This window comes from Pristis pectinata, chromosome 11 (genome assembly GCF_009764475.1).
Source record: "Pristis pectinata isolate sPriPec2 chromosome 11, sPriPec2.1.pri, whole genome shotgun sequence".
Lineage (NCBI taxonomy): Eukaryota > Metazoa > Chordata > Chondrichthyes > Rhinopristiformes > Pristidae > Pristis > Pristis pectinata.
In genome coordinates, this window is record NC_067415.1 from 60,735,401 (window position 1) to 60,757,389 (window position 21,989).

At 45.6% G+C, this 21,989-nt stretch overlaps 1 protein-coding gene across 1 annotated transcript in view; it reads left to right on the forward strand.

The window, feature by feature from the left end:
- myo16 (myosin XVI) overlaps window positions 1–21,989 on the forward strand; it is a 438,207-nt gene that overhangs the window by 389,552 nt on the left and 26,666 nt on the right. The window contains exon 31 of the mRNA XM_052025545.1: window positions 13,257–14,450. Coding sequence (XP_051881505.1) covers window positions 13,257–14,450 — 1,194 coding nt within the window. The remainder of the gene's footprint in view (window positions 1–13,256; window positions 14,451–21,989) is intronic.

Sequence of the window (21,989 nt, forward strand, 5' to 3'; positions counted from 1 at the left end):
GTGCTTTCTTCTGCGCCTTTTCACAAAGTACCGTGGAATGATAAAACCATGCAGCACAGAAGTAGTCTATAAAACTGAGCGCATCTTTGAAAGAGCCCTCCAATGTTCCCATTACTCTGCTTTTTATCCACAGCCCACAATTTATTTCCTTTTAATTATATATCCAATTATCTTTCAAAAGTCATATTTGAATTTGCTTCCATCACACTTTCAACCTGAGCACTACAAATGATAACTACTCACTGAGCGTAGAAGTCATAGAGTTATACAATGCAGAAACAGGCTCTTCAGCCTGACCATCAAGCACCCATCTGCACTAATCCCACATTAATTCCATTTTATTCTCCCCAAATTCCCATTGTGTCCCTGATCCTACCACTCGCTAAGACACCATGAGCAATTTACAGTAGCCAATTAACCTATCAACCTGCACATCCCGGAAATGCAGGACAAAATAGGATCACCCAGAGGAAACCCATGTGGTCACCGGGAGATCATGCTCACTCCACAACACACACCATCAGAAGTCAGGACTTGAATCCAAATTAGTCGAGCTGTAAGGTAGCAGCTCTACTAGCTGTGCCACTGTGCACCCAAAGTAATATTTAATAATGTTTTCTCATGCTCTTTTTCAAAGTATGTTCTTCAGGTTTCCAATCCTCCTGCCATGGAAACAGTGTATCCAAATTTAATCTATTAATAGTCAAAACAAATTTTGTCAACATTGCTCTCTGTTCCTTTCAGTTTCTCACAACCACATATTTGTTGCAGCTAAAAAGTGCATTAGCTTCTCTCTTTCAACAGTACTTCAAGTTTTCCAAACTATTGTTCCTCCCATGTCACAAACTCATCCACTACTTGCACTGAGTTTGCATTGGAATTCCTCCCTTCTCCATCTGACAAATCCTACCCCCCAAACGAAAATCCTCGTGCGCATAGTTTCCGCTCAAAGAATCAGTATTTCCCTTTGCAAGCAAACTGTGTCTTTAACCTTTGTTGCTGCCCCCTCCATGTCTAACTAACTCCCTTTGATATCTGATGTTTAAAATAAATGACACATACTTAAGTGCAGAACACAAGAGCACAGAACCTTGGATTAGTTACCTGTACCACAGACTGCAATTCTTTGCTTTTGGTTTTTAGCTTATATCTGATGAGAAGGCAGTGGCAAGCACAATGCTATCCACAAATAGACCTTATGATACCTAGTTTCAATTATACAGCTGCTACTGAATGATGAAATCTTGGAGCTATATGGAAAATTGACAACAGTGAGTTGTTTTGTTTCATCAATATAAAATAGATTCGAAGCAGCATATTTCATCTCACCTCAGCAATGATTTGCTACAAAGAATGGCATTATACAACTTGGCCTTTCAAATTTCACTGAGACAAAATCCAATTATCTGAACCAAGCCAGGATCCTGCCAATAAGTTTTATTTTGGGTATAATCCTAGGGCTTTGGAGGCAGCGTAGAAAACGTTAATTTCTAATTGGACATTGGGGTAGCAGTCCTTGAAACATAGAAAAACTACAGCACATTTCAGGCACTTCGGCCCACAAAACTGTGCCGAACATCTCCCTACCCTAGAAATTACTAGACATACCCATAGCCCTCTATTTTAATCAGCTCCATATACCTATCTAACAGTCTCTTGAAAGACCCTATCGTATCCGTCTCCACCACCGTTTCCGGCAGCCCATTCCACGCACTCACCACTCTCTGAGTGAAAAACTTACCCCTGACATCTCCTCTATATCTACTCCCCAGCACCTTAAACGTATGTCCTCTTGTGGCCACCAATTCAGCCCTGGGGAAAAGCCTCTGACTATCTACCCTATCAATACCTCTCATCATCTTATACACCTCTATCAGGTCCCCCCCTTATCCTCCATCTCTCCAAGGAGAAAAGGCCAAGTTCCCTCAACCTACTTTCATAAGGCATGCTCCGCATTCCAGGCAGCATCCTTGTAAATCTCCTCTGCACCCTCTCTATGGCTTCCACATCTTTCCTGCAGTGAGGTGACCAGAAATGAACACAATACTCCAAGTGTGGTCTGACCAGGGACCTATATAACTGCAACAATACCTCTCAGCTCCTAAGTTCAATTCCCCAGTTGATGAAGGACAATATACTATAAGCCTTCTTAACCACGGAGTCAACCTGCGCAGCCACCTTGAGGGTCCTATGGACTCGGACCCCAAGATCCCTCTGATCCTCCACACTGCCAAGAGTCCTACCATTAAGACTATATTCCGCCAACATATTTGACCTACCAAAATGAACCACTTCATACTTATCGGAGTTGAACTGCATCTTCCACTTCTCAGCCCAACTCTGCATCCTATCTATGTCCCTCTGTAACCTCTGACAGCCCTCCAAACTATCCACAACACCCCCAACCTTCCTGTCATCCACAAACTTACAAACCCACCCCTCCACTTCCTCATCCAGGTCATTTATAAAAATCAGAAATAGTAAGGGTCCCAGTACAGATCACTGAGGTACACCACTGGTCACCGACCTCCACTCAGAATACGACCCTTCAACAACCACTCTTTGCCTTCTGTAGGCCAGCTAGTTCTGGATCCACACTGCAATGTCCCGTTGGATCCCATGTCTCCTCACCTTCTCCATAAGCCTTGCATGGGGTACCTTATCAAATGCCTTGCTGAAATCCATGTATACTACATCTACTGCTCTCCCTTCATCAATGTGCTTAGTCACATCCTCAAAAAATTCAATCAGGCTCGTAAGGCAGGACCTGCCCTTGACAAAGCCACGCTGACTATTCCTAATCATATGATACCTCTCCAACTGTTCATAAATCCTGCCTCTCAGGATCTTCTCCATCAGCTTACCAACCACTGAGGTAAGACTCACCAGTCTGTAATTCCCTGGGCTATCTCCACTCCCCTTCTTGAATAAGGGAACAACATCCGCAACCCTCCAATCTTCCGGAACCTCTCCCATCTCCATGGACGATGCAAAGATCATCGTCAGAGGCTCTGTAATCTCCTCCCTCACCTCCCATAGCAGCCTGGGGTACATCTCATCTGGTCCCGGTGACTTATCTAACTTGATGCTTTCCAAAAGTTTCAGCACCACCTCTTTTCTAATATCTACATGCTCAAGCTTTTCAGGCCACTGCAAGTCCCCACAACAATCCCCCAGATCTTTTTCTGTAGTGAATACTGACGTAAAGTATTCATTAAGTACCTCTGCTATTTCTTCCGGATCCATACACACTTTCCCACTGCTGCACGTGATAGGCCCTATCCTTTTGCATCTCATCCTCTTACCCTTCACATACTTGCAGAACGCCGTGGGGTTTTCCTTAATCCAGCCCGCCAAGGCCTTCTCATGTCCCCTTCTGGCTCTCCTAATCTCTTTCTTAAGTTCCTTCCTTTTAGCCTTGTACTCTTCCAGATCTCTAACATTACCTAGCTCTCTGTACCTTCTGTATGCTTTTCTTTTCCTTTTGACTAGATTTATTATAACCTTCGTACACCATAGTTCCTGTATCCTATCATGACTCCCCTGTCTCATCGGAACATGTCTATGCAGAGCTCCACACAAATACCCCCTGAATATTTGCCACATATCTTCCGTACTTTTCCCAGAGAACATCTGTTCCCAATTTAATCTTCCAATTTCCTGCCTGAGAGCCTCAGAATTCCCTTTACTCCGAGTAAACACCTTTCTAGCCTGTCTGTTCCTATCCCTCTCCAGTGCTGACCTAAAGGAGATAGAATTATGATCACTATCACCAAAATGTTCACCCACTGAGAGATCTGACACCTGACCAGGTTCATTTCCCAATATCAAATCAAGCACAGCCTCTCCTCTTGTAGGTCTATCTACGTACTGTGTCAAGAACCCTTCCTGAACACACTTAACAAACTCCACCCCATCTAAACCTCTCACTGTCTGGAGATGCCAATTGATGTTTGGGAAATTAAAATCCCCCATCACAACAACTCTGTTATTCTCACAACTTCCTAGGATCTGCTTCCCTATCTGCTCCTCAATAACCCTGTCACTATTGTGCGGCCTATAAAAAACACCCAGCACCATTATCGACCCCTTCCTTTTCCTAACCTCCACCCACAGAGACTCCATAGACAGTCCCTCCACAACATCCACCTTTTCCGCAGCCGTGACATTATCTCTGATCAACAGTGCCACTCTCCCACCTCTCTTGCCTCCCTCCCTGTCCTTCCTGAAACTTCTAAAACGCGGCACTTCAATCAACCACTCCAGCCCCGGAGCCATCCAAGTCTCCGTAATGGCCACCACATGATAGCTCCAAGTATCGATCCAAGCTCTAAGCTCATCCGCCTTGTTCACAATACTCCTTGTGTTAAAATAGACACATCTGAAGCCTGTCTGAACACGTCCCTTCTCTATCACCTGCCTATGATACTTACTCCTAGCCTCCTCTATTTGAGTGCCAAACACCTCTTCCCTAGTCTCTCCAGTACGGATCCCACCCCCCCCCCCCCCAACAATTCTAGTGTAAACTCTCCCCAGTAGCCTTAGCAAACCTCCCCGCCAGTTTGTTGGTCCCCCTGGGATTCAAGTGCAACCCATCCTCTTTGAACAGGTCATACCTGCCCCAAAAGAGGCCCCAGTGATCCAGAAAACTGAATCCCTACTCCTTACTCCAATCCCTCAACCACGCATTTAACCTCCTCCTCATTCTGTTCCTATACCCACTGTCGCTTAGCACAGGCAGTAATCCTGAAATTACTACCTTTGAGGTCCTGCTTCTCAACTTCCTTCCTAATTCTCTATAGTCTCTTTTCAGGACCTCATTCCTTTCCCTACCTATGTCGGTGGTACCAATATGTACCACGACCTCTGGCTGTTCTCCCTCCCCCTTCAGGATACCTTGGACACGATCCGATACATCCCAGACCCTGGCACCTGGGAGGCAAACTACCTTCCGAGTTTCTTTCCTGTGTTCACAGAATCGTTTGTCTGCCCACCTAACTATAGAGTCCCCCATCACTAGTGCCCTCCTCACTCCTTCCCTACTCATCCGAGCCACAGGGCTGGGCTCTGTGCCAGAGACACTGCCACTGTTGCTTCCCCCAGGTAGGCTGTCTCCCCCAACAGGCAGGAGTACTTATTGTCAAGGGGTACATCCACAGGGGTACTCTCTAGTACCCGACTCTTCCCCTTCCCCCTCCTGACTGTGACCCAATTACCTGATTCTGATGTTCCCGGTGTGACCACCTATCACCTCCTCACTCTCCCTGACCAGACGTAGGTGATCGAGCTGCATCTCCATTTCCCTAACACAGTCCCTCAGGAGCTGCAGCTCGACACACTGGGTGCAGATGTAGCCCTCCCAGAGTCAGGGAGACTCCGGGAACTCCCACACCTGACACTGAGTACAGGAAACCGCACTCATACTCCTTCCTTAACTCAAATCACCTACCTTTTCTCGCCCCTTTACGCCGAAGCCCCTTGAGCCAAAGCCCAGAACACTCTGCTCCCTCTCACTCCGCTGCCCGCTCCGACGCTGCCTGCTGGATATGGCAGTTGGCTTTTTAAACTGCCCGCGCCACGCCTGCGCAGTCCAGCCCCCACTCTACCACGTAAAACTTTTACACTCTTATAAAAGTACCTTATAAAAACATTAATCCTAATAAATTACAACCCTATTAAAAACTAAGCCTTATACTTAAAACCCTAATAAAAGAGTTAAAAAAGAAAAACTTATCTGCTCCAAAGTCCTCCGAAGCGAAGCCCACGAAGCCTCCGAAGTTTTAACTCAGCGGAAATGCTTCAGCAGAAGGAATGTATAATCAATAGTTGGCCATTTGTGAAGTAGGCTCAAGTTGTTAAGATGTATAACAAAGCCATGTGTCACCATGACCCAGAAGCAAAATACTACAGGTGCTGGTAACTTGGAATGAAAACAGAAAAGTGCTGGAATTATTCTGCAGCTCAGGCAGTTAATGTTTTAAACATCAGGACTGAAACCTTAAGATTATTTTCATCAGAATGTTCATTGCAGAATTTAACATACATGGCTTATGGTAAATTCAAATATACTTTCAGTAACTGCAATAAAATTCAATCTTCAACAATTTTGCTATGTTTCAGTTCACGCACACAATACAACCAATCTGAGGTGATTAGTACAGTGTGATGTGTTTTCTCCAATGTTCATCTGTTGGTCGAAATCAGATTCTCCTCTTTCAGTTCTGGTTTCCTATCCTCCCAATTCTAGTGCAGTTTCAGATTCTCCTCGGTCTTTCTTGATTTCAGGTTCTGTTCTCTCCAGTTACTTGTTCCTTTGCTTCCTCATGTATGTTAGCTTTTTGTTCTTTTACTTTCAGCTTCTGCTTTAGCGATGTGTTTGTGTTTTGTTATGCTGTCATTGGCATCTTTCTTCATTCTTTAAGCGTTTACTGCATTCAGATGGCCAAAATGTTACATTTTAATTTTTATATTAGCTTGTCATCCAAATATTAAGTCTTATGATTCAGCAAGGTTCCTGAGTTTCCCAGACACTAGTTCCATTATTTGACAATCTTAACTCCACTTTGTTAGTGCACTGACAAAGGTTTTATGACAGCTTAATTTCTAGTAAGAAAACTGCAAATCATTTTTTAAATTTTATTTTGATTTCTGTTATGTGCAGCATTCTTTTTCTTCACCTGATAATACTAACATTTGGTGATCAACTCAAACAAAGTCCTCAGGTCCAACTTACATACTGCACAATGTGGGCTTATTATAAGGTTGTGGCGACTCACCTTACCGGTATCGAACCGGCTCCCGAGATCGCGAGCGTCATTGGAGGCCCCGACCCAAGATGGTGCGGAGCCCTCCTTCTTCTCCATCGTTGGGCTAGGAAAGCCCACACGCGGTAAGGTCAGGTGACCCACACATGACGTCAGCGCGGGAACTGAAGTATGGGAAGAGTTTTCGGGATTAAAAGGCACACCGCGCCCCTGTCGAGCAATCGACTTCTGACTCCAAGCAACAGACTCCATGTCTTTATTCTATAGTAGTGTAGCTAGCCGCTACGTTGGTGACCCCGATGGGCCCAAATGTTTTTGGACCCATGATGTCTGCACAATAAAAGGTACAGGCAGAAGCCCTTAAACTGCCCACCTTTTGGACCCTCCGGCCACGCGTCTGGTTCGACCAGGCCAAGGCCCAGTTCCAGATTCACCAGATCACCAGGGACGACACCAAGTACTACTATGTGGTGAACGCCCTCAACCAAGACACCGCAACCCAGGTCGAGGACCATCCAGGTGCTCCCAGAGGAGGAGAAGTACGATAAGTTCAAGACCATCCCTCTTGAGACTTTCGGCCTTTCCTGACGCGAGCGGGCCTCCCGCCTCCTCCACCTCGATGGGTTGGGTGACAGACCCCCCTCTGCGCTCATGAATGAGATGTTGGCCCTGGCAGATGGCCACAAACCCTGCCTGATGTTCGAGCAGGCCTTTCTAGAGCAGTTACTGGACGACATCCATCCACTCCTGGCAGATGCCAACTTCAGCGACCCCCGGAAGGTGGCCGCCCGTGCTGATGTCCTTTGGTGGGCGAAGAAGGAGAGCGGGGCGTCTGTCAAGCGCGTTGCCATGCCATGTACCCAGTGGCCCAGAAGGCCAGGCCCGGCAATCGAACGCACCCCACCTGCCACCAGGTCTGAGACACCGACTGACCAATGGTGTTTCTACCACCAGCGGTGGGGTGCAGACACCCGCAGGTGCCGGCCACCATGCAGGTTTCCAGGAAATGCCAGAGCCAGCTGCCGCTGATGGCTACGGCGGCTGGCCACCCGGATAGCCTCTTGCATGTGTGGGACAGGCGTTCCGGCCATCATTTCCTGGTAGATACCAGGGCCGAGGTCAGCGTCATGCCTCCCAACAGCCATGAGACTCACAACCGCACACCAGGACTTGCCCACAGAACCGCCAATGGCAGCTTCATCTGGACCTTTGGCACCCGTTCGGTGCACCTCCGGTTCGGCACCAGCAACTTTACCTGGAAATTCACCCTGGCCACCGTTGCACAACCACTCCTCGGGGCAGATTTCCTTCGTGTCAAAGCCTGCTGGTTGACCTGCGGGGTAAGCGTTTTCGACTCCGTCACCACATCGACCAACAAGTTCACCAGGGTCCTGGCAGAGTTCCTGTCTGTACTAACGCCCCAGTTCTCCACCACCTTGCCCAAGCACGGCGTCCAGCATTACATCCCCACCCAGGGCCCACTCCTCCACACCCGCACCCAACGGCTACCCCCGGACAAGCTCCGCCTCGTGAAGGAGGAATTCAAGAAAATGGAGGAGTTGGGGATCATCCGCAGGTCGAACAACCTATGGGCCTCTCTGCTACACATGGTCCCCAAGGCAGCTGGAGGCTGGCGACCCTGTGGCGATTACCGACGCCTGAATGACATAACTACCCCGGACCAGTACCCCATCCCGCATACTCAGGACTTTGCTGCCAACCTGCACAGGTGGTCCATTTTTTCCAAGGTCGACCTCGTCCATGGCTACCACCAGATCCCGGTGCATCCGGACGACATTCCAAAGACGGCGCTGATCACACCTTTCAGCCTCTTTGAATTCGTCCAGATGCCCTTTGGCCTCAAGAACGCTGCTCAGTCCTTCCAACAACTGATGGACACGGTCAGGCGCCACCTTGACTTCGTCTTCATATACCTCGACAACATCTTGATCGGCAGCAGCAGCCACCAGGAACATTTCACGCACCTCCGCCAACTCTGTTCTTGCCTGAGGGATTTCGGCCTGACCATCAACCCAGCCAAATGCCAGTTCGGGCTTGAGACAATTGATTTCCTGGGCCATCGGATCGACAAACACGGCACCACGCCCCTGCCTGCAAAGGTCGACGCCATCCACCACTTCACCAGACCCACCTCCATCAAGGGCCTGCAGGAATTTCTCTGTATGGAACTTTTATCACTGGTTCATACCATCCGTGGCCTGCATCATGCGCCCGTTGTTTGCTCTCCTGTTGGGCGGAAGCAAGGACATTGCTTGGTCAGAGGAGGCTGACACCGCATTCATCAAAACCAAGCAGGCCTTGGCGGACGCGGTCATGTTGGTGCATCCTCGTACGGATGTCCCAACTGCCCTCACAGTCAATGCCTCCAGCACAGTGGTCGGAGGCGTTCTAGAGCAGCTCATCGAAAGGCGTTGGCAACCGCTGGCATTCTTCAGCAGGCACCTTCGACCACCAGAGCTCAAATATAGCGCCTTCGACCGTGAGCTGTTGACGTTGTACTTGGCCATCAGACACTTCTGATACTTCTTAGAGGGCAGGCCATTTACAGCTTTCACCGACCACAAGCTGTTGACCTTCACTTTCAACAAGGTCTCAGATCCCTGGCCAGCACGGCAGCAGCAGCACTTGTCGTATATCTCAGAGCACACCACTGACATCCGCTATCTGTCTGGGGAAAGGAATGTGGTCGCGGATGCACTTTCACGGCCCACCCTCCAAGTTTTGTCCCGGGGGTGGATTTTGGCGCCTTGGCGGAGGCACAACAAACGGACATGGAGATGCCCAGCTATCGCACCACAGTCTCGGGCCTGCATCTGCAAGACCTACTGGTAGGCGCTGGTGAGCGCACCCTGCTCTGCGATATCTCCACCGGTAAACCCCGCCCCATCGTTCCAGCTGCCTGGCGTCGACGGATGTTTGATTCCATCCACGGCCTGGCACACCCATCCATTCGGACTACTGTCCGGATGGTGTCCGACAAGTTCGTCTGGCATGGCCTAGGTAAACAGGTTTCCGAATGGGCCCGGTCCTGCACACACTGCCAAACCTCAAAAGTACAACAGCATGTCAAGGCGCCTCTGCAGGACTTTCAACCTACCCACCGGAGGTTCGACCATATCCACGTTGATCTTGTCGGTCCCCTCCCAGTCTCCCGAGGAGCGCGGTACCTCCTCGCGATTGTCGACCGCTTTACCCACTGGCCCGAAGCCAATCCCCTCGCGGACACCTCCGCCCAGTCCTGTGCACAGGCCCTTTTGTCAACTTGAGTGGCCTGTTTCGGTGTCCTGGCACATATCACCTCAGACAGGGGAGCCCAATTCACCTCTGGCCTGTGGTCTGCTGTCGCCGACTTGTGAGGTTCCCAGATCCACCTCACCACCGCCTATCATCTGCAATCCAATGGGCTGGGAGAGGTTCCATTGACACCTGAAGTCGGCACTCATGGCCCGCCTTAAGGGGCCCAACTGGGTGGACGAACTCCCCTGGGTCCTGCTGGGGATACGTACCGCACCAAAAGAGGACCTGCATGCCTCGTCCGTGGAGATGGTCTACGGAATGCCCTTGGTCGTCCCGGGCAAGTTCCTACCAGCCCCTCGGGGGACAGAGAAAGAACCTGCTGCGACCCTCGACTGGCTGCGCGAGCAGATTGGCAACCTGGCCCTGATACACACGTCGTGACACGGACAGGCCCCGACCCGTATGCCGACATCCCTCCGAGACTGTAAGTTTGTCTTTGTCAGGAGGGGCGCGCACCAAACACCGCTGCAGCGGCTGTACGAAGAGCTATTCCAGGTCGTCAAGAACAATGGGCTACATTTGTGCTGGACATTGGGAGGTGCGAGGAGGTTTTAACAGTTGACTGGCTGAAGCCGGCTCATTTAGACCTGGACCAGCCAGTAGTGGTCCAGCGAGCACGACTCAGGGGCAGGCCACCCAAGTCATAGTTTACTTAATTTTGGCTTTCGCGACGGTATTGCCGGTTCTGGGGTCGGGGGGGGGGGGGGGTGGTTATGTGGCGACTCACCTTACCGGTATCGAACCGGCTCCCGAGATCACAAGCGTCGTCGGAGGCCCCAACCCAGGATAGTGCGGGGCCCTCCTTCTTCTCCATCGTTGGGCTAGGAAAGCCCACACGCGGGAAGGTCAGGTGACCCATGCTTGAAGTCTACGCGGGAACTGAAGCACAGAAAAGAGTTTTCGGGATTAAAAGGTGCACCGCGCCCCTGTCGAGCAATCGACTTCTGACTCCAAGCAACAGATTCCGTGTCTTTTTTCTATAGTAGTGTAGCTAGCCACTACAAGGTAAGTAATCTCAAAAACTAAGGCATTGTCAGCAAATAACAAATCCAAATGACAAAAAAAAAGCTGAACCTAATTTTCTTCCAGTGCTCTTTATTAGAGCATGTTGTGTTTTTTTTGTGTGGAGTGGTTTTGCTTCAGTGCCAGTGAAGGTGTAAGAAATGTTTCCATTGCAAACATTCACTGAGGGCACAAATTGCTCCAAGATCAAACAACAAATGTAGATGAACATAAATCTTTTGAATTTAATGTGAAATATGAGAGCATTTATTTTAGTCAATTACCTGTATTTTTCTCTTTGCTGATTGAATGTTATCGTTACTCACAATCATCTCAAGCAAATATCTCTTGTTTCACATTTTTTCTCAATCACCTTCCATCAGAAACTCTACCACAGGCATCATAGAAAAATCAATATCTGAGCTACATCAGTTCTAGTGGTCCCACATTACACTGGACCTGAAAGGAACCTTTTTAATAATAGATATTTTTTCTGTTTGGACTGAAGATCACTGTTCCTACTTCTGTTTAAATATGGATTCTGAAGTGGGCAGGATAAGTGGGCCTGGAAGTAAAATAGAAGAGAGGTTATGCATGCACTAATATGAATACCAGGCCCATCAGATTTATCAGGTTTAATTTATGAAAAGTATGCCTCATGCTCTGGGTTATAGCCTCTGATTGTTACTCTGTACTGTGGGTCTTTCTTAACTTTACCTTTTTTAAACATTAAATTCAATTTACGTTTTTTTTAACAAACCACTTGCCGGTATAGATTGAATTTCCCAACCTGCTACATGCTCTGATCATAAGTCACAGTGCTGGCTTCCTTCCAGCTGCCTTCCCTGCATCTGGCTCAGCTCTCCTGCTTTTCATCTCTTGCACAATGGTGTGAGAAATCTTTCCAGTCAGAACCTCAACCTTAAAAATAAAACAACTTCAATTTACAATGTTGGAAATTATTCTTTAATTCACAGAAACTGTATGATAATAATCTATCAAAGGGAGATTTAATCAAGCAGGAGAAAATTAGCCAGGCTTTCTACACCTGATAGTACATAAAACATTTTGTGGAAAAGGTCTGGACCTCAAATATAAACAAGAGCTGGATTGGCTGTAATGTTCCACCAATACCAACCACGCATCGTGTTGAAATCCAAGATCACTGGCTAAAACTTTCCTTGGGCTATGGGGAGAGGGATTAACTGAATTGTGCTTGCACAGAACTGGACTAAATGACATCTTCCTGTGCTGTAAACTTTCTGTGATTCAATGATTATGGCCCCCAAGATTATCAAAGAGCTCAAGAGAATGAGGCTGAGAGGAAAGGAAAAAAGGACATGGATTTTCATAGTGACTTTCACAACCTCAGGACATCCCATATGCTCTAGCTTATGAAATACTTCCGAAATATAGTGACTGCTATGACCTGCTACAATTTATGAAACACACACTTTGTGCACAGAAGTTCTTACAAACTACAATGTGATAATAATTAGATTGTTTAAAGATTTTAATTGCGGTATGATTATTGATCAGGACATTGGGGATGACTGCCTACTTCTGAAATAGTGTCACTGAATCTTTTACATGCATCTGAAAGATCATACTTTTGACTGTTCAGCTCTTGCTAGTTTTGTACCAGCATCTCAGTGCAAATTTTTTGCCCAAGTCTCTGGAATGGGATTTGAACCAACAGTCATAGAGGCATAAGAGTCTTAAAGAGATATAGCATGGAAAGCAGGCCCTTCGGACTATGGAGCCCACGCCATCCATCAATAACCATATTTTTACACAAATCCTATATTAATCCCATTTTTATTCTCCTCACATTCTCTTTAACTCCCCCCAGATTCCACCACTCATCTGCATGCAGGGGACAATTTACTGTGGCCAATTAACCTACCAACCCACACACCTTTGGGATATGGGAGGAAACCAGAACACCCAGAGGAAACTCATGCAGTTATATGGAGAGTGTGCAGACTCTACACAGCCAGCACCCGAGGTCAGGATTGAAGCTTGGTCTCCGGTGCTGAGGCTAGCTGCACCATTGTGCACAATGTCCTGGCTCAGTGGAGGAAATATCCAGATTTCAGTAAAGAGGGAACAGAGGATGTAAAATAATCACTTTTCAACTGGCCTAACCTTTTTTATTCCTTTCATCCACAGTTTTGACTAAGCCAAGACCGCACAGTGATGATTACAGCACAATGAAAAAGATTCCTCCACCAAAGCCTAAAAGAAGCCCCAACACCAGACTGACGGGTTCCTATGAAGAGATTTACGTAAGGAAGCCATCTGCACTTAAATTCACTTGCACAATGACTAAAGCAGCTCCAATCACTGGAACTATTCAACGTGCCGCATCTGCTGATGGGCCCCAATATGGCATGATGAGTCTCCATCTGTCACACAAAGAGGACATTGAGCCAGTTTATATTGAAATGGGTGGAGCCGGAGGAGCAGGTGGGAATTATCTGGTGGAGGTGGAAAGTCCTGATCAAGGAGAATCTGTTTATGAAGAGATGAAATACTGTTTGCTGGAAGACAGCTCAAGTTCTTCTAACTTTTTAAATGAGGCAGCTTGTCCTCCACCTGGTTCTGAAAGAAAAACGCCAACATTGCCTGACGATTTTAGAACAGGCAGCCCCATCATGACAGGCTGCAAAGAATTAGTATGTGACATTCCGCCACCATTTCCAAACCTCCTCCCACACAGACCCCCATTGCTGGTATTCCCTCCGACACCAGTGCAGTGTTCCCCTGCCTCTGATGAATCCCCACTTACACCCCTTGAGGTGAAAAGGTTACCAGTACTGGAAACCAACCTGAGTTACCCTGTGCAATCAGATGAAATATCACCCTCATCTCCACAATTATTTTCAAGCCATCAAAAAGGAGAAAATGAGCCACCAACTTCTCCTGGACTGGGTGTGTTCAGTGTATCAGGAAAGATGTCTCCACCCCCAACCACTCCTCCTCTTCCATTAATTCCAACTCCACCTTATAAGCCAACTACACACTTTATTTTCCCACCAGATATTTCCACATCTTGTTTTGCCAGTTCAGGAAAATTAGCTTCAAGCACCGATGTTCCCAAAATTTCACAGAAACCTAATCCCTTCCAAGGAGGAGCCTCATCTACAAACTCCACCAGATTACCTTCCTCACCAGTAAAAACCTGCAGGACAGAAACTGGGAAGCACATTTCCTCTTCTACAGGGAATGTGTCACTATTACCTTACTCTTCCACTATCTCCAGACCTATCACCAGCCCACTTGATGAGCTGAGCAGTCTTTTCAGCTCAGGAAGAAGTCTTCTGCGAAAATCAGCAGCAGGAAGAAAGATACGGGAGCAAACCAGTAAGTATTTTTACCTTTTGTACAATAAATCTAAAAGGTTCAGCAAATTGACAGTGGGGCGGGGATTGGGGTATGGAGACTTTTCTATCCATAAGTACGGCTATTGATCTTAGCTGTGCTATATCTGAGACTGGTTAAGTATTGAAGCCCCACTCCAGATACTCAAGCACATAATCCAGGTTGACTCTTCAGTACAGGCATGAATTTTGTCCTTTGTATGAGATGTTTGTGCTTTCCAGTGGATGTAAAAGACACCACAGCGCTACTCAATGAGCAGGAGGACCTCCCTTCATGTCCTAACTGACACTTATCAGTGAATGAACTTCAGAAAAGCATGCCATCTTGTTCTATATTTGGTGTGTGTGGGATTTTATGCACAAACTGGCAGAAGTGGCTGCATTTTGCTCTACTGCAACCATGACTATAATGAATGTAAAACAATTTGAGGCACTCAGTGGTCATGTAAGATGTGATGTAAATACAGCTTCTTTCATTCTATTTATAACAAGCAGTTAATTGGGAAGCATTAGAAAAGTTATTGTTTTAAAAATAAATTGTCCTTCTGGAATAGGTAAGTACAAACTTGTAGACATGTATAAAAATGTGGACTCATAAGGATCCTTATGACACTTAGTTACTTTGAAAGTGAATCACTGATGAATATGCAGGGCAATACGTACACAGGCAAATTCCACAAACAGCATTGACAAATGGAAATAAAACTCCTTGTTGAGACAACTGATTGCTGAAAAAATATTGACCTGGTCTCTCTCTCTTCAAAAAGAAATGGTTTATCAAATACATTCAAATGCCCTCTCCCAATGGGAAGCTGTTTGACAGTTTTACAAGTTTACCTGAGAGAAGTGCAAACAAAAGAAAAATATAAATTTACCTTTTCTCATCATAATGCTCCAACCATTAGAATTCCAAATATTTCCATGGTTCAAAAGTTTCATTGCAATTAAGTAACAATAACAATTTTTGCATTAATTTCAAAATGTCTGGCAATTTCTCCAAACAACTGACACATTAGTTTTCTTGGAATTAGAAGGAGAAATTCATCTCTGGCAATTAATGCATTGTACTCATCTTCACACATTCAGTTGCCTTGACTTCAACTGGTAGTCAGTACTCTTGCATGTCATTAGTGTTGGTATTAAAAGGCAAATTCCTCTACTGCTGCTTATCTATGAGAACATTTTCTGCAGTACAAAACGGTGCTGGCAGAGCCAGTCAACTTCTACCTCCCCGAACAGAGGACCAAATGTACAGAGGCTGAGATTTTGAAAAGAAATGGTCAGTGAGACCTGATACCTGGTTATGTTAGATCTGCAGCCAAAGCACCCACACAAAATGCTGGAAGAATTCAGCAGGTCAGGCAGCATCCATGGAGGGAAATGAACAGTCAGTGTTTCAGGTGTTGGCATTTGGCAAAAGTCGACTGTCAGTTTCCCTCCATAGATGCTGCCTGACCTGCTGTTCCTCCAGCATTTTGTGTGTTTCTCCAGATTCCAGCATCTGCAGTCTCCTGTATCACCATGGCACCCATACTTTGTTGTAGAAGTGAATGTCCTATTGGCCCTAAACTTCCTAACCTCCAGATTATCTCAGGCAATGCAGCTGACATTGGATATTAAATCCCTATTTGTCATATTCTGCAGTTCGCTGTCCACCACTATACAGGTGGATGAATTGGCCCAAAATGTGACTTCTCAGGAGTGCAGAGAGCAATAGACTGCACACATAGAATTATATATATTCAAGATTCTAACTATGACTTTGTTTTCAAGAAGAAAAGGCTTTCATTCTCTGAACATATATGTAATTTGTGACCAGAGCCAAAAGTTCTTCATACATCAACGTTGTGCACGCAGAAAGTTTGCCTGACACCTTTATTCTGACACAGTCAGTTTTGGCCACCATATTTCAATCATCGCACAAGATCACTGTATGGTTCTTGGGGAAAGGGATTTAGCCAAGATTCATGGCTTTTCATTCCTGCAGAAGCTCCTGTAAGTATGGGAGAGTTCAGTTATAATGAGAGGTATAGAATATCAAGGAAGATTGCAGGAAAAATCATCAAGACCATCAACCAGATTTTGTTCTTGGGCTAATCATAGTGCACCCCACAGTACCTTCCAAAGATGATTCCCCACTCCTCATTGTGTGCTGCATCCACCATGACTTGGTCACACTGTGGTCACAGCACCAACACAGTTGGGACGAAGAAGAGGAGTAGGGCGTGAAAGAGGGAAAGGACAGGAAGGCTGGCAGCTACTGCAAGAAGCTCTTTCAAGTTGTCCTGACAGAGGTCCCTAATTGTCTTATATTTCACCTGAGGTCCCCACTCCAGGAATTCAGGGTTCCAATAAATGGTCAAATTTTGTCCACAGTACAGCAAGACCTTGACAACATTTTGACTTCAATTAATATGGCAAATGCCCATCAATGATCATCTGCAGCCACTTCCCCTTTACAATCAATTGCATTACTATTGCCTGGTCCATCATCATTGCAATCCTGATCAAGATTGACCATAAATTAACCTGAACCAAGCGATAAATTACCATGACTGCAGGGGCACAGAGAAGGCTGCATGTTCGACAATGGAGGACTCAATCCCTAATATCACAAAGCTTTTCTGTCATTTTCTGTCATTCACAAAACACAAGTCAAGTTTGCTGAAGAATATTTTCCACTTGACTTAACAACAATGGCTGCAACTACCTTGAGATATGTGACTTCACACATGACCAACCAGCTATGCCCATCAACCATCGATGCATCCACCTGTCTACCACTATTTCAGCATGGCTGTATGGTGTGCAATGTACAAAATGAGAGTCACCAAGGCTTTGTTAGCAGTGCAAGGAAAGACCATGATCTTAACCATATAATGGGACAAAGGAGGCAATGACTTGGAGAGTGGGTTCCAAGTCATACTCCATCTTGCCTCGGTCACTGAGACATAAGTTTAGAGCTCCCTACTTAATGATACTGTGGATGTTCCTTCACCAAATATGGGTAAGAAAATTGATTCTTTACCACCTTCAATGCCAATTAAAGGATCATCATTGTATGCTGACCTCTTTGTAACTCCCACATCACAAAAGTGATCAAGAATAAACAGGAAGCCAAATAGAAAATTCTTGTTTCCTCTCCTCTTGTTCACCAGAACACAAATCATGTAGACCTTACTCAGACAAAAGAATATTTTTAGATGCAAAGTTAATATAAAAAAATGCATGATTAATAAAAATGGAAGCTGCTCAAAATACTCGGCAGGTCAATGAACCTGTGCTCCAATGAACATTTGAGGCCTCAGCCTCTAGAAGACACATCAAATATCAACCTGCAGCCTCCCACCATTCCATATAAGAAAGGATGGATTCCAAGAACTACACAAAGCCCTGTACAAGTTGGCCTCTGCAATTCTCCCAAACATTTCATACAGGCATTCAAACAATCCTGATATTGCTGCAAGCATTTCAATGTGCAAGCCTTAAAGGCTACCCCGTCATATTTCTAATCCAGGTGCTCCAAACTAAGCTGATTAGTGACATGCCCTCCAGGTTACTAACATGCTTACTAGCCTTTCCCCTTTCAGGACTCTTTCATGTTGACTGACTGCCTGAAGATCCTCTGTCTAAACTACTGATCATAGAGCAGCAGTATCTGAACAGGGAGTTCCAAGCCTTGAATGGAATCACAATTCATTTCTTCTTTACAATCTTCGTGCTCAGCAGCCATGTATTTCTTGCCTTTCTGATCAGAGAGAGGGATAAAGGTTACTTGATGCTCAGGGAACAGGCAGGCAAAGCTTAAGACAATTGCATTTGCAGACAAGAGATTATGGGATCATTGGGAACAATGATTAGATCTAAACACACCATTATCTTCAATGATCTGCAGACTGCATTGGCTACATTCTATGTGGTGACTCACTCTGTGATTACCAATGCCCTTTCCTCCAGCCCACTGATTATGTAGAATAGCAGAGGCTGCCGTAGGGTTACTGCCACTGAGGGTGGTTGTATGCCAACTTCTTCTGCAAGAACAAAGGAAGAATAGCAGAGAATGTATGTCAGTGTGTCATTGTTGTGACTGTGACTAAGGCACCGGAGACCAAAGCTGGTGGATGTAAAAGGTCTTTATTCATCACAACAGGCAGGCACTTTCTTGGAGGCACCCTCAGTAGAATCTACCTGAATGCAAAATGCATTGAATTTTGATAATCTTAAGAACAAAGATAACAGCGTGTGATTCAATACAATTTCAATAGCAGCAATGACATTGTTTCCTTCAATATTCCTTCGATATTCTGTGTATGACAAATGACTCCATTGAATTAAATGTTTACTATGGGAACACACGGTAATTTACAAGTTTACAAGACACATCTGACTGTTCAAACACCTTTACTGAGACAAAGTAATTCACGTGGATCATCTAAAAGCTTCTGAGGATAGAGAACCCAGACACCCAAGATTAGTGTTGTGAGGGCTGACTCTCTAGGCACACTTGTCTGGATGAAACTCCATCTGCCATTTCTCTGCCCACATTTCCAACTGCTCAATATCCTGCTGAATCCTTTGACAACTTTCTTCACTGTCTGCAGCTCCACCAATTTTTGTGTCACTTGCAAACTTACTAATCAGCCCACCCACATTTTCGTCTAAGTCATTTACATATATCACAGACAACAGTGGTCCCAGCACTGATCCAAGCCAATTTTGAATCCAGTCTGCCTTCATCTTCTGGATCAGTCAAATGCAAGGGACCTTGTCAAAAACTTGACTGAAGTCCATGTAGACAACATCCTCTGCCCGATCCTCATCAATCATTGTCAGCACCTCCTCAGAAAACTCAATTGTTTGTTAGGTATGACCTGTCCCGCACAAAACCATGCTGACTGTCCCTAATAAGGTCATGATTTTCCAGATATGAGTAAATCCTAATCCTAAGAATCCTCTCCAACAGCTTCCCTGTCATATATGAGGCAGTGATATGGGGCTCACTGGCCTATAATATTGGTTATTCCTTTTGCCCTTCTTAAATAAAGGAACAACAATGGCTACTCTCAAGTCCTCTGGGACCTCCAGTGACTAGAGAGGATATAAAGTTGTCTGTCAATGCCCCAACAATCTCCTCTCTTGCATTTCTCAATAACCTAGGATAGATCACATCAGGATCACATCACATCCCTGAGGATTTATCTCAATACACCCAGCACCTTCTTCTTCTTGATCCTAACGTGCCCGAGAATATCAGCATACCCCTCCCTGATCTCACTGTCTTCCACGTCTTTCTCCTTGGTGAATTCTGATGTGAAGTACTCGTTTAGTAACTTGCCCACATCCTTTGACTCCAGGCATAAATTCCATCCTTTAATCTTGAGTGGTCTTACTATCTTCCCAGCCACACTTAAACGTTGTAATCGTACCCACTGCTACTACTTCCTTTGGCAGCTCATTGCATGCACTCACCAGCCTCTGTGTAAAAAAGTCCTGCCTCTTCGGTCCCCTTTAAATCTTTCCCATCTCACCTTAAATCCATGCCCTCTAGTTTTCAACTCCAGAAAAAGACTGACCATCCACCTTATCTATATCCACCATGATCTTACAAACCTCTATAAGGTCTCTCCTCAGCCTCCTTCGCTCCAAGGAAAACAGTTCCAGCCTATCCAGTCTCTCCTTATATCTCAAGCCTTCCAGTTCCAGCAACAGTGTTGTGTATCTTTTCTGCACCCGCTCTAGCTTAATCACATCCTTCCTCTAGCAGAACTGCCCACAATATTTCAGGTGTGGTCTCACCAACATCCAATACAGCTGTAACAAGACATCCCAACTCTTATACTCAATGCCCCATCCGATGAAAGAAAGCATATCACACAGCTTATTCACCACTTCATCTACCTTGTGTCGCCATTTACTGTTTACTTGTACCACTAGGACTCTCTGTTCTACAACACTCTCCAGGACCCTGTCATTTACTGTGCAGGTCCTGCCCTTGTTTAACTTCCCAAAAAGCATCACTTCACACTTGTCTTTGCCCACTTCCCCAGTTGATATGGATCCTGTTGTAAACTTAGGCAACCTTCTTCACTGTCCACTATACCACCAATTTTGGTGTCAAATATGACAAACAGCAAGGGAACCAGCACTGATCCCTGTGGTACACTGCTAGTAACGGGCCTCCAATCTGAAAAACAACCCTCCACTACCACCCTCTGACTCCTTCCACCAAGCCAATTTTGTATCTAATTAGCTAGCTCCACCTGGATCCCATGTAATTTCACCTTCTGAATGAGCCTTCCATGCAGGAACCTTGTCAAAAGCCTTGCTGAAGTCCACATAGACAATGTCTACCCTCCTGCCCTTGTCAACCTTCTTGCTCACATTTTCAAAAAACTCAAATTGTGAGGCACAATTTCCTATGCACAAAACGATGTTGACTATCCCTAATCGGTCTTGCCTTAACAAATGCAGATAGGTCCCATCTCTCAGAATTCCCTTCAGCAACTTACCCACCACTGGCCTGTAGTTCCCTGGCTTGTCCTTGCAGCCCTTCTTAGCCACCCTCCAGTCTTCAGGTATCTCACCGGTGGACAGTTGAGGTACAAAAATATCTGCCAGGTCTCCAGAAATTTCTTCTCTTGCTTCCCATCATGTCCTTGGGTACACTTGGTCAGGCCCTGGGGATTTATTCACTTTTATACTCCTCAAGAATACAAACACCTCCTCTTTTGTAATATTGATATGTTTCAGGACATCACTGTTCTTTTTGCTGACTTCCCTAGCTTCCATGAGCTTCTCCATGGTAAATACAGATGAGAAATATTCATTTAAAACCTTGCTCATCTTCTGTGGTTCCACCCATGGATGACCCCATTGATCCTTAAAGGGCACTATTCTCTCACTAATTACCCTTTTGCTCTTAATATACTTATAGAATCTCTCAGGATTCTCCTTTACCTTGTGTGCATGGTGGAAGAGATGAATGCTTAGTTGCAAGTGGTGACTGATAGAAATTGTTGTCAGCAGAGTGGAGCAAGTCATATGGGTATGTGGAGGTGTCATTGTTGGTTGATGGAATATGTTGTGTTCATTTATTTTAATCATGTGAGCTGGGTCATTAAACTTCTTGCAGCATTGTTCCTAGATGTGATCTTTCTGGCAACATCTTCTGACTGTCACTTTGGTAAGTGTCCCAGGGCTTGAGCTCCCGATTTTTGCCTCCTGTTGATAGAAAGGATTGGGTTTCCTTATCATTGCCATTGCCACTGCCATTGCCGTTGCTGTTGCTAAGGCTTCCCGAGCTTCCCGTGTTTGTTGGTACAGAGCACCTGACATATAAAGGTGCAGACATAACTTCACTCGGGGGCAATTAGTTTCAGCTGTTGTTAGAAACTCTAGAAATTACTCCCCGAGAATGTGTGATAATGTGCAAATTAAATAAGTGCATAACACTTATTAAACACTGCAATAATTTTATGAACTACATGTATGAATTTTAGATACGAAAATGACCCGTATCAAC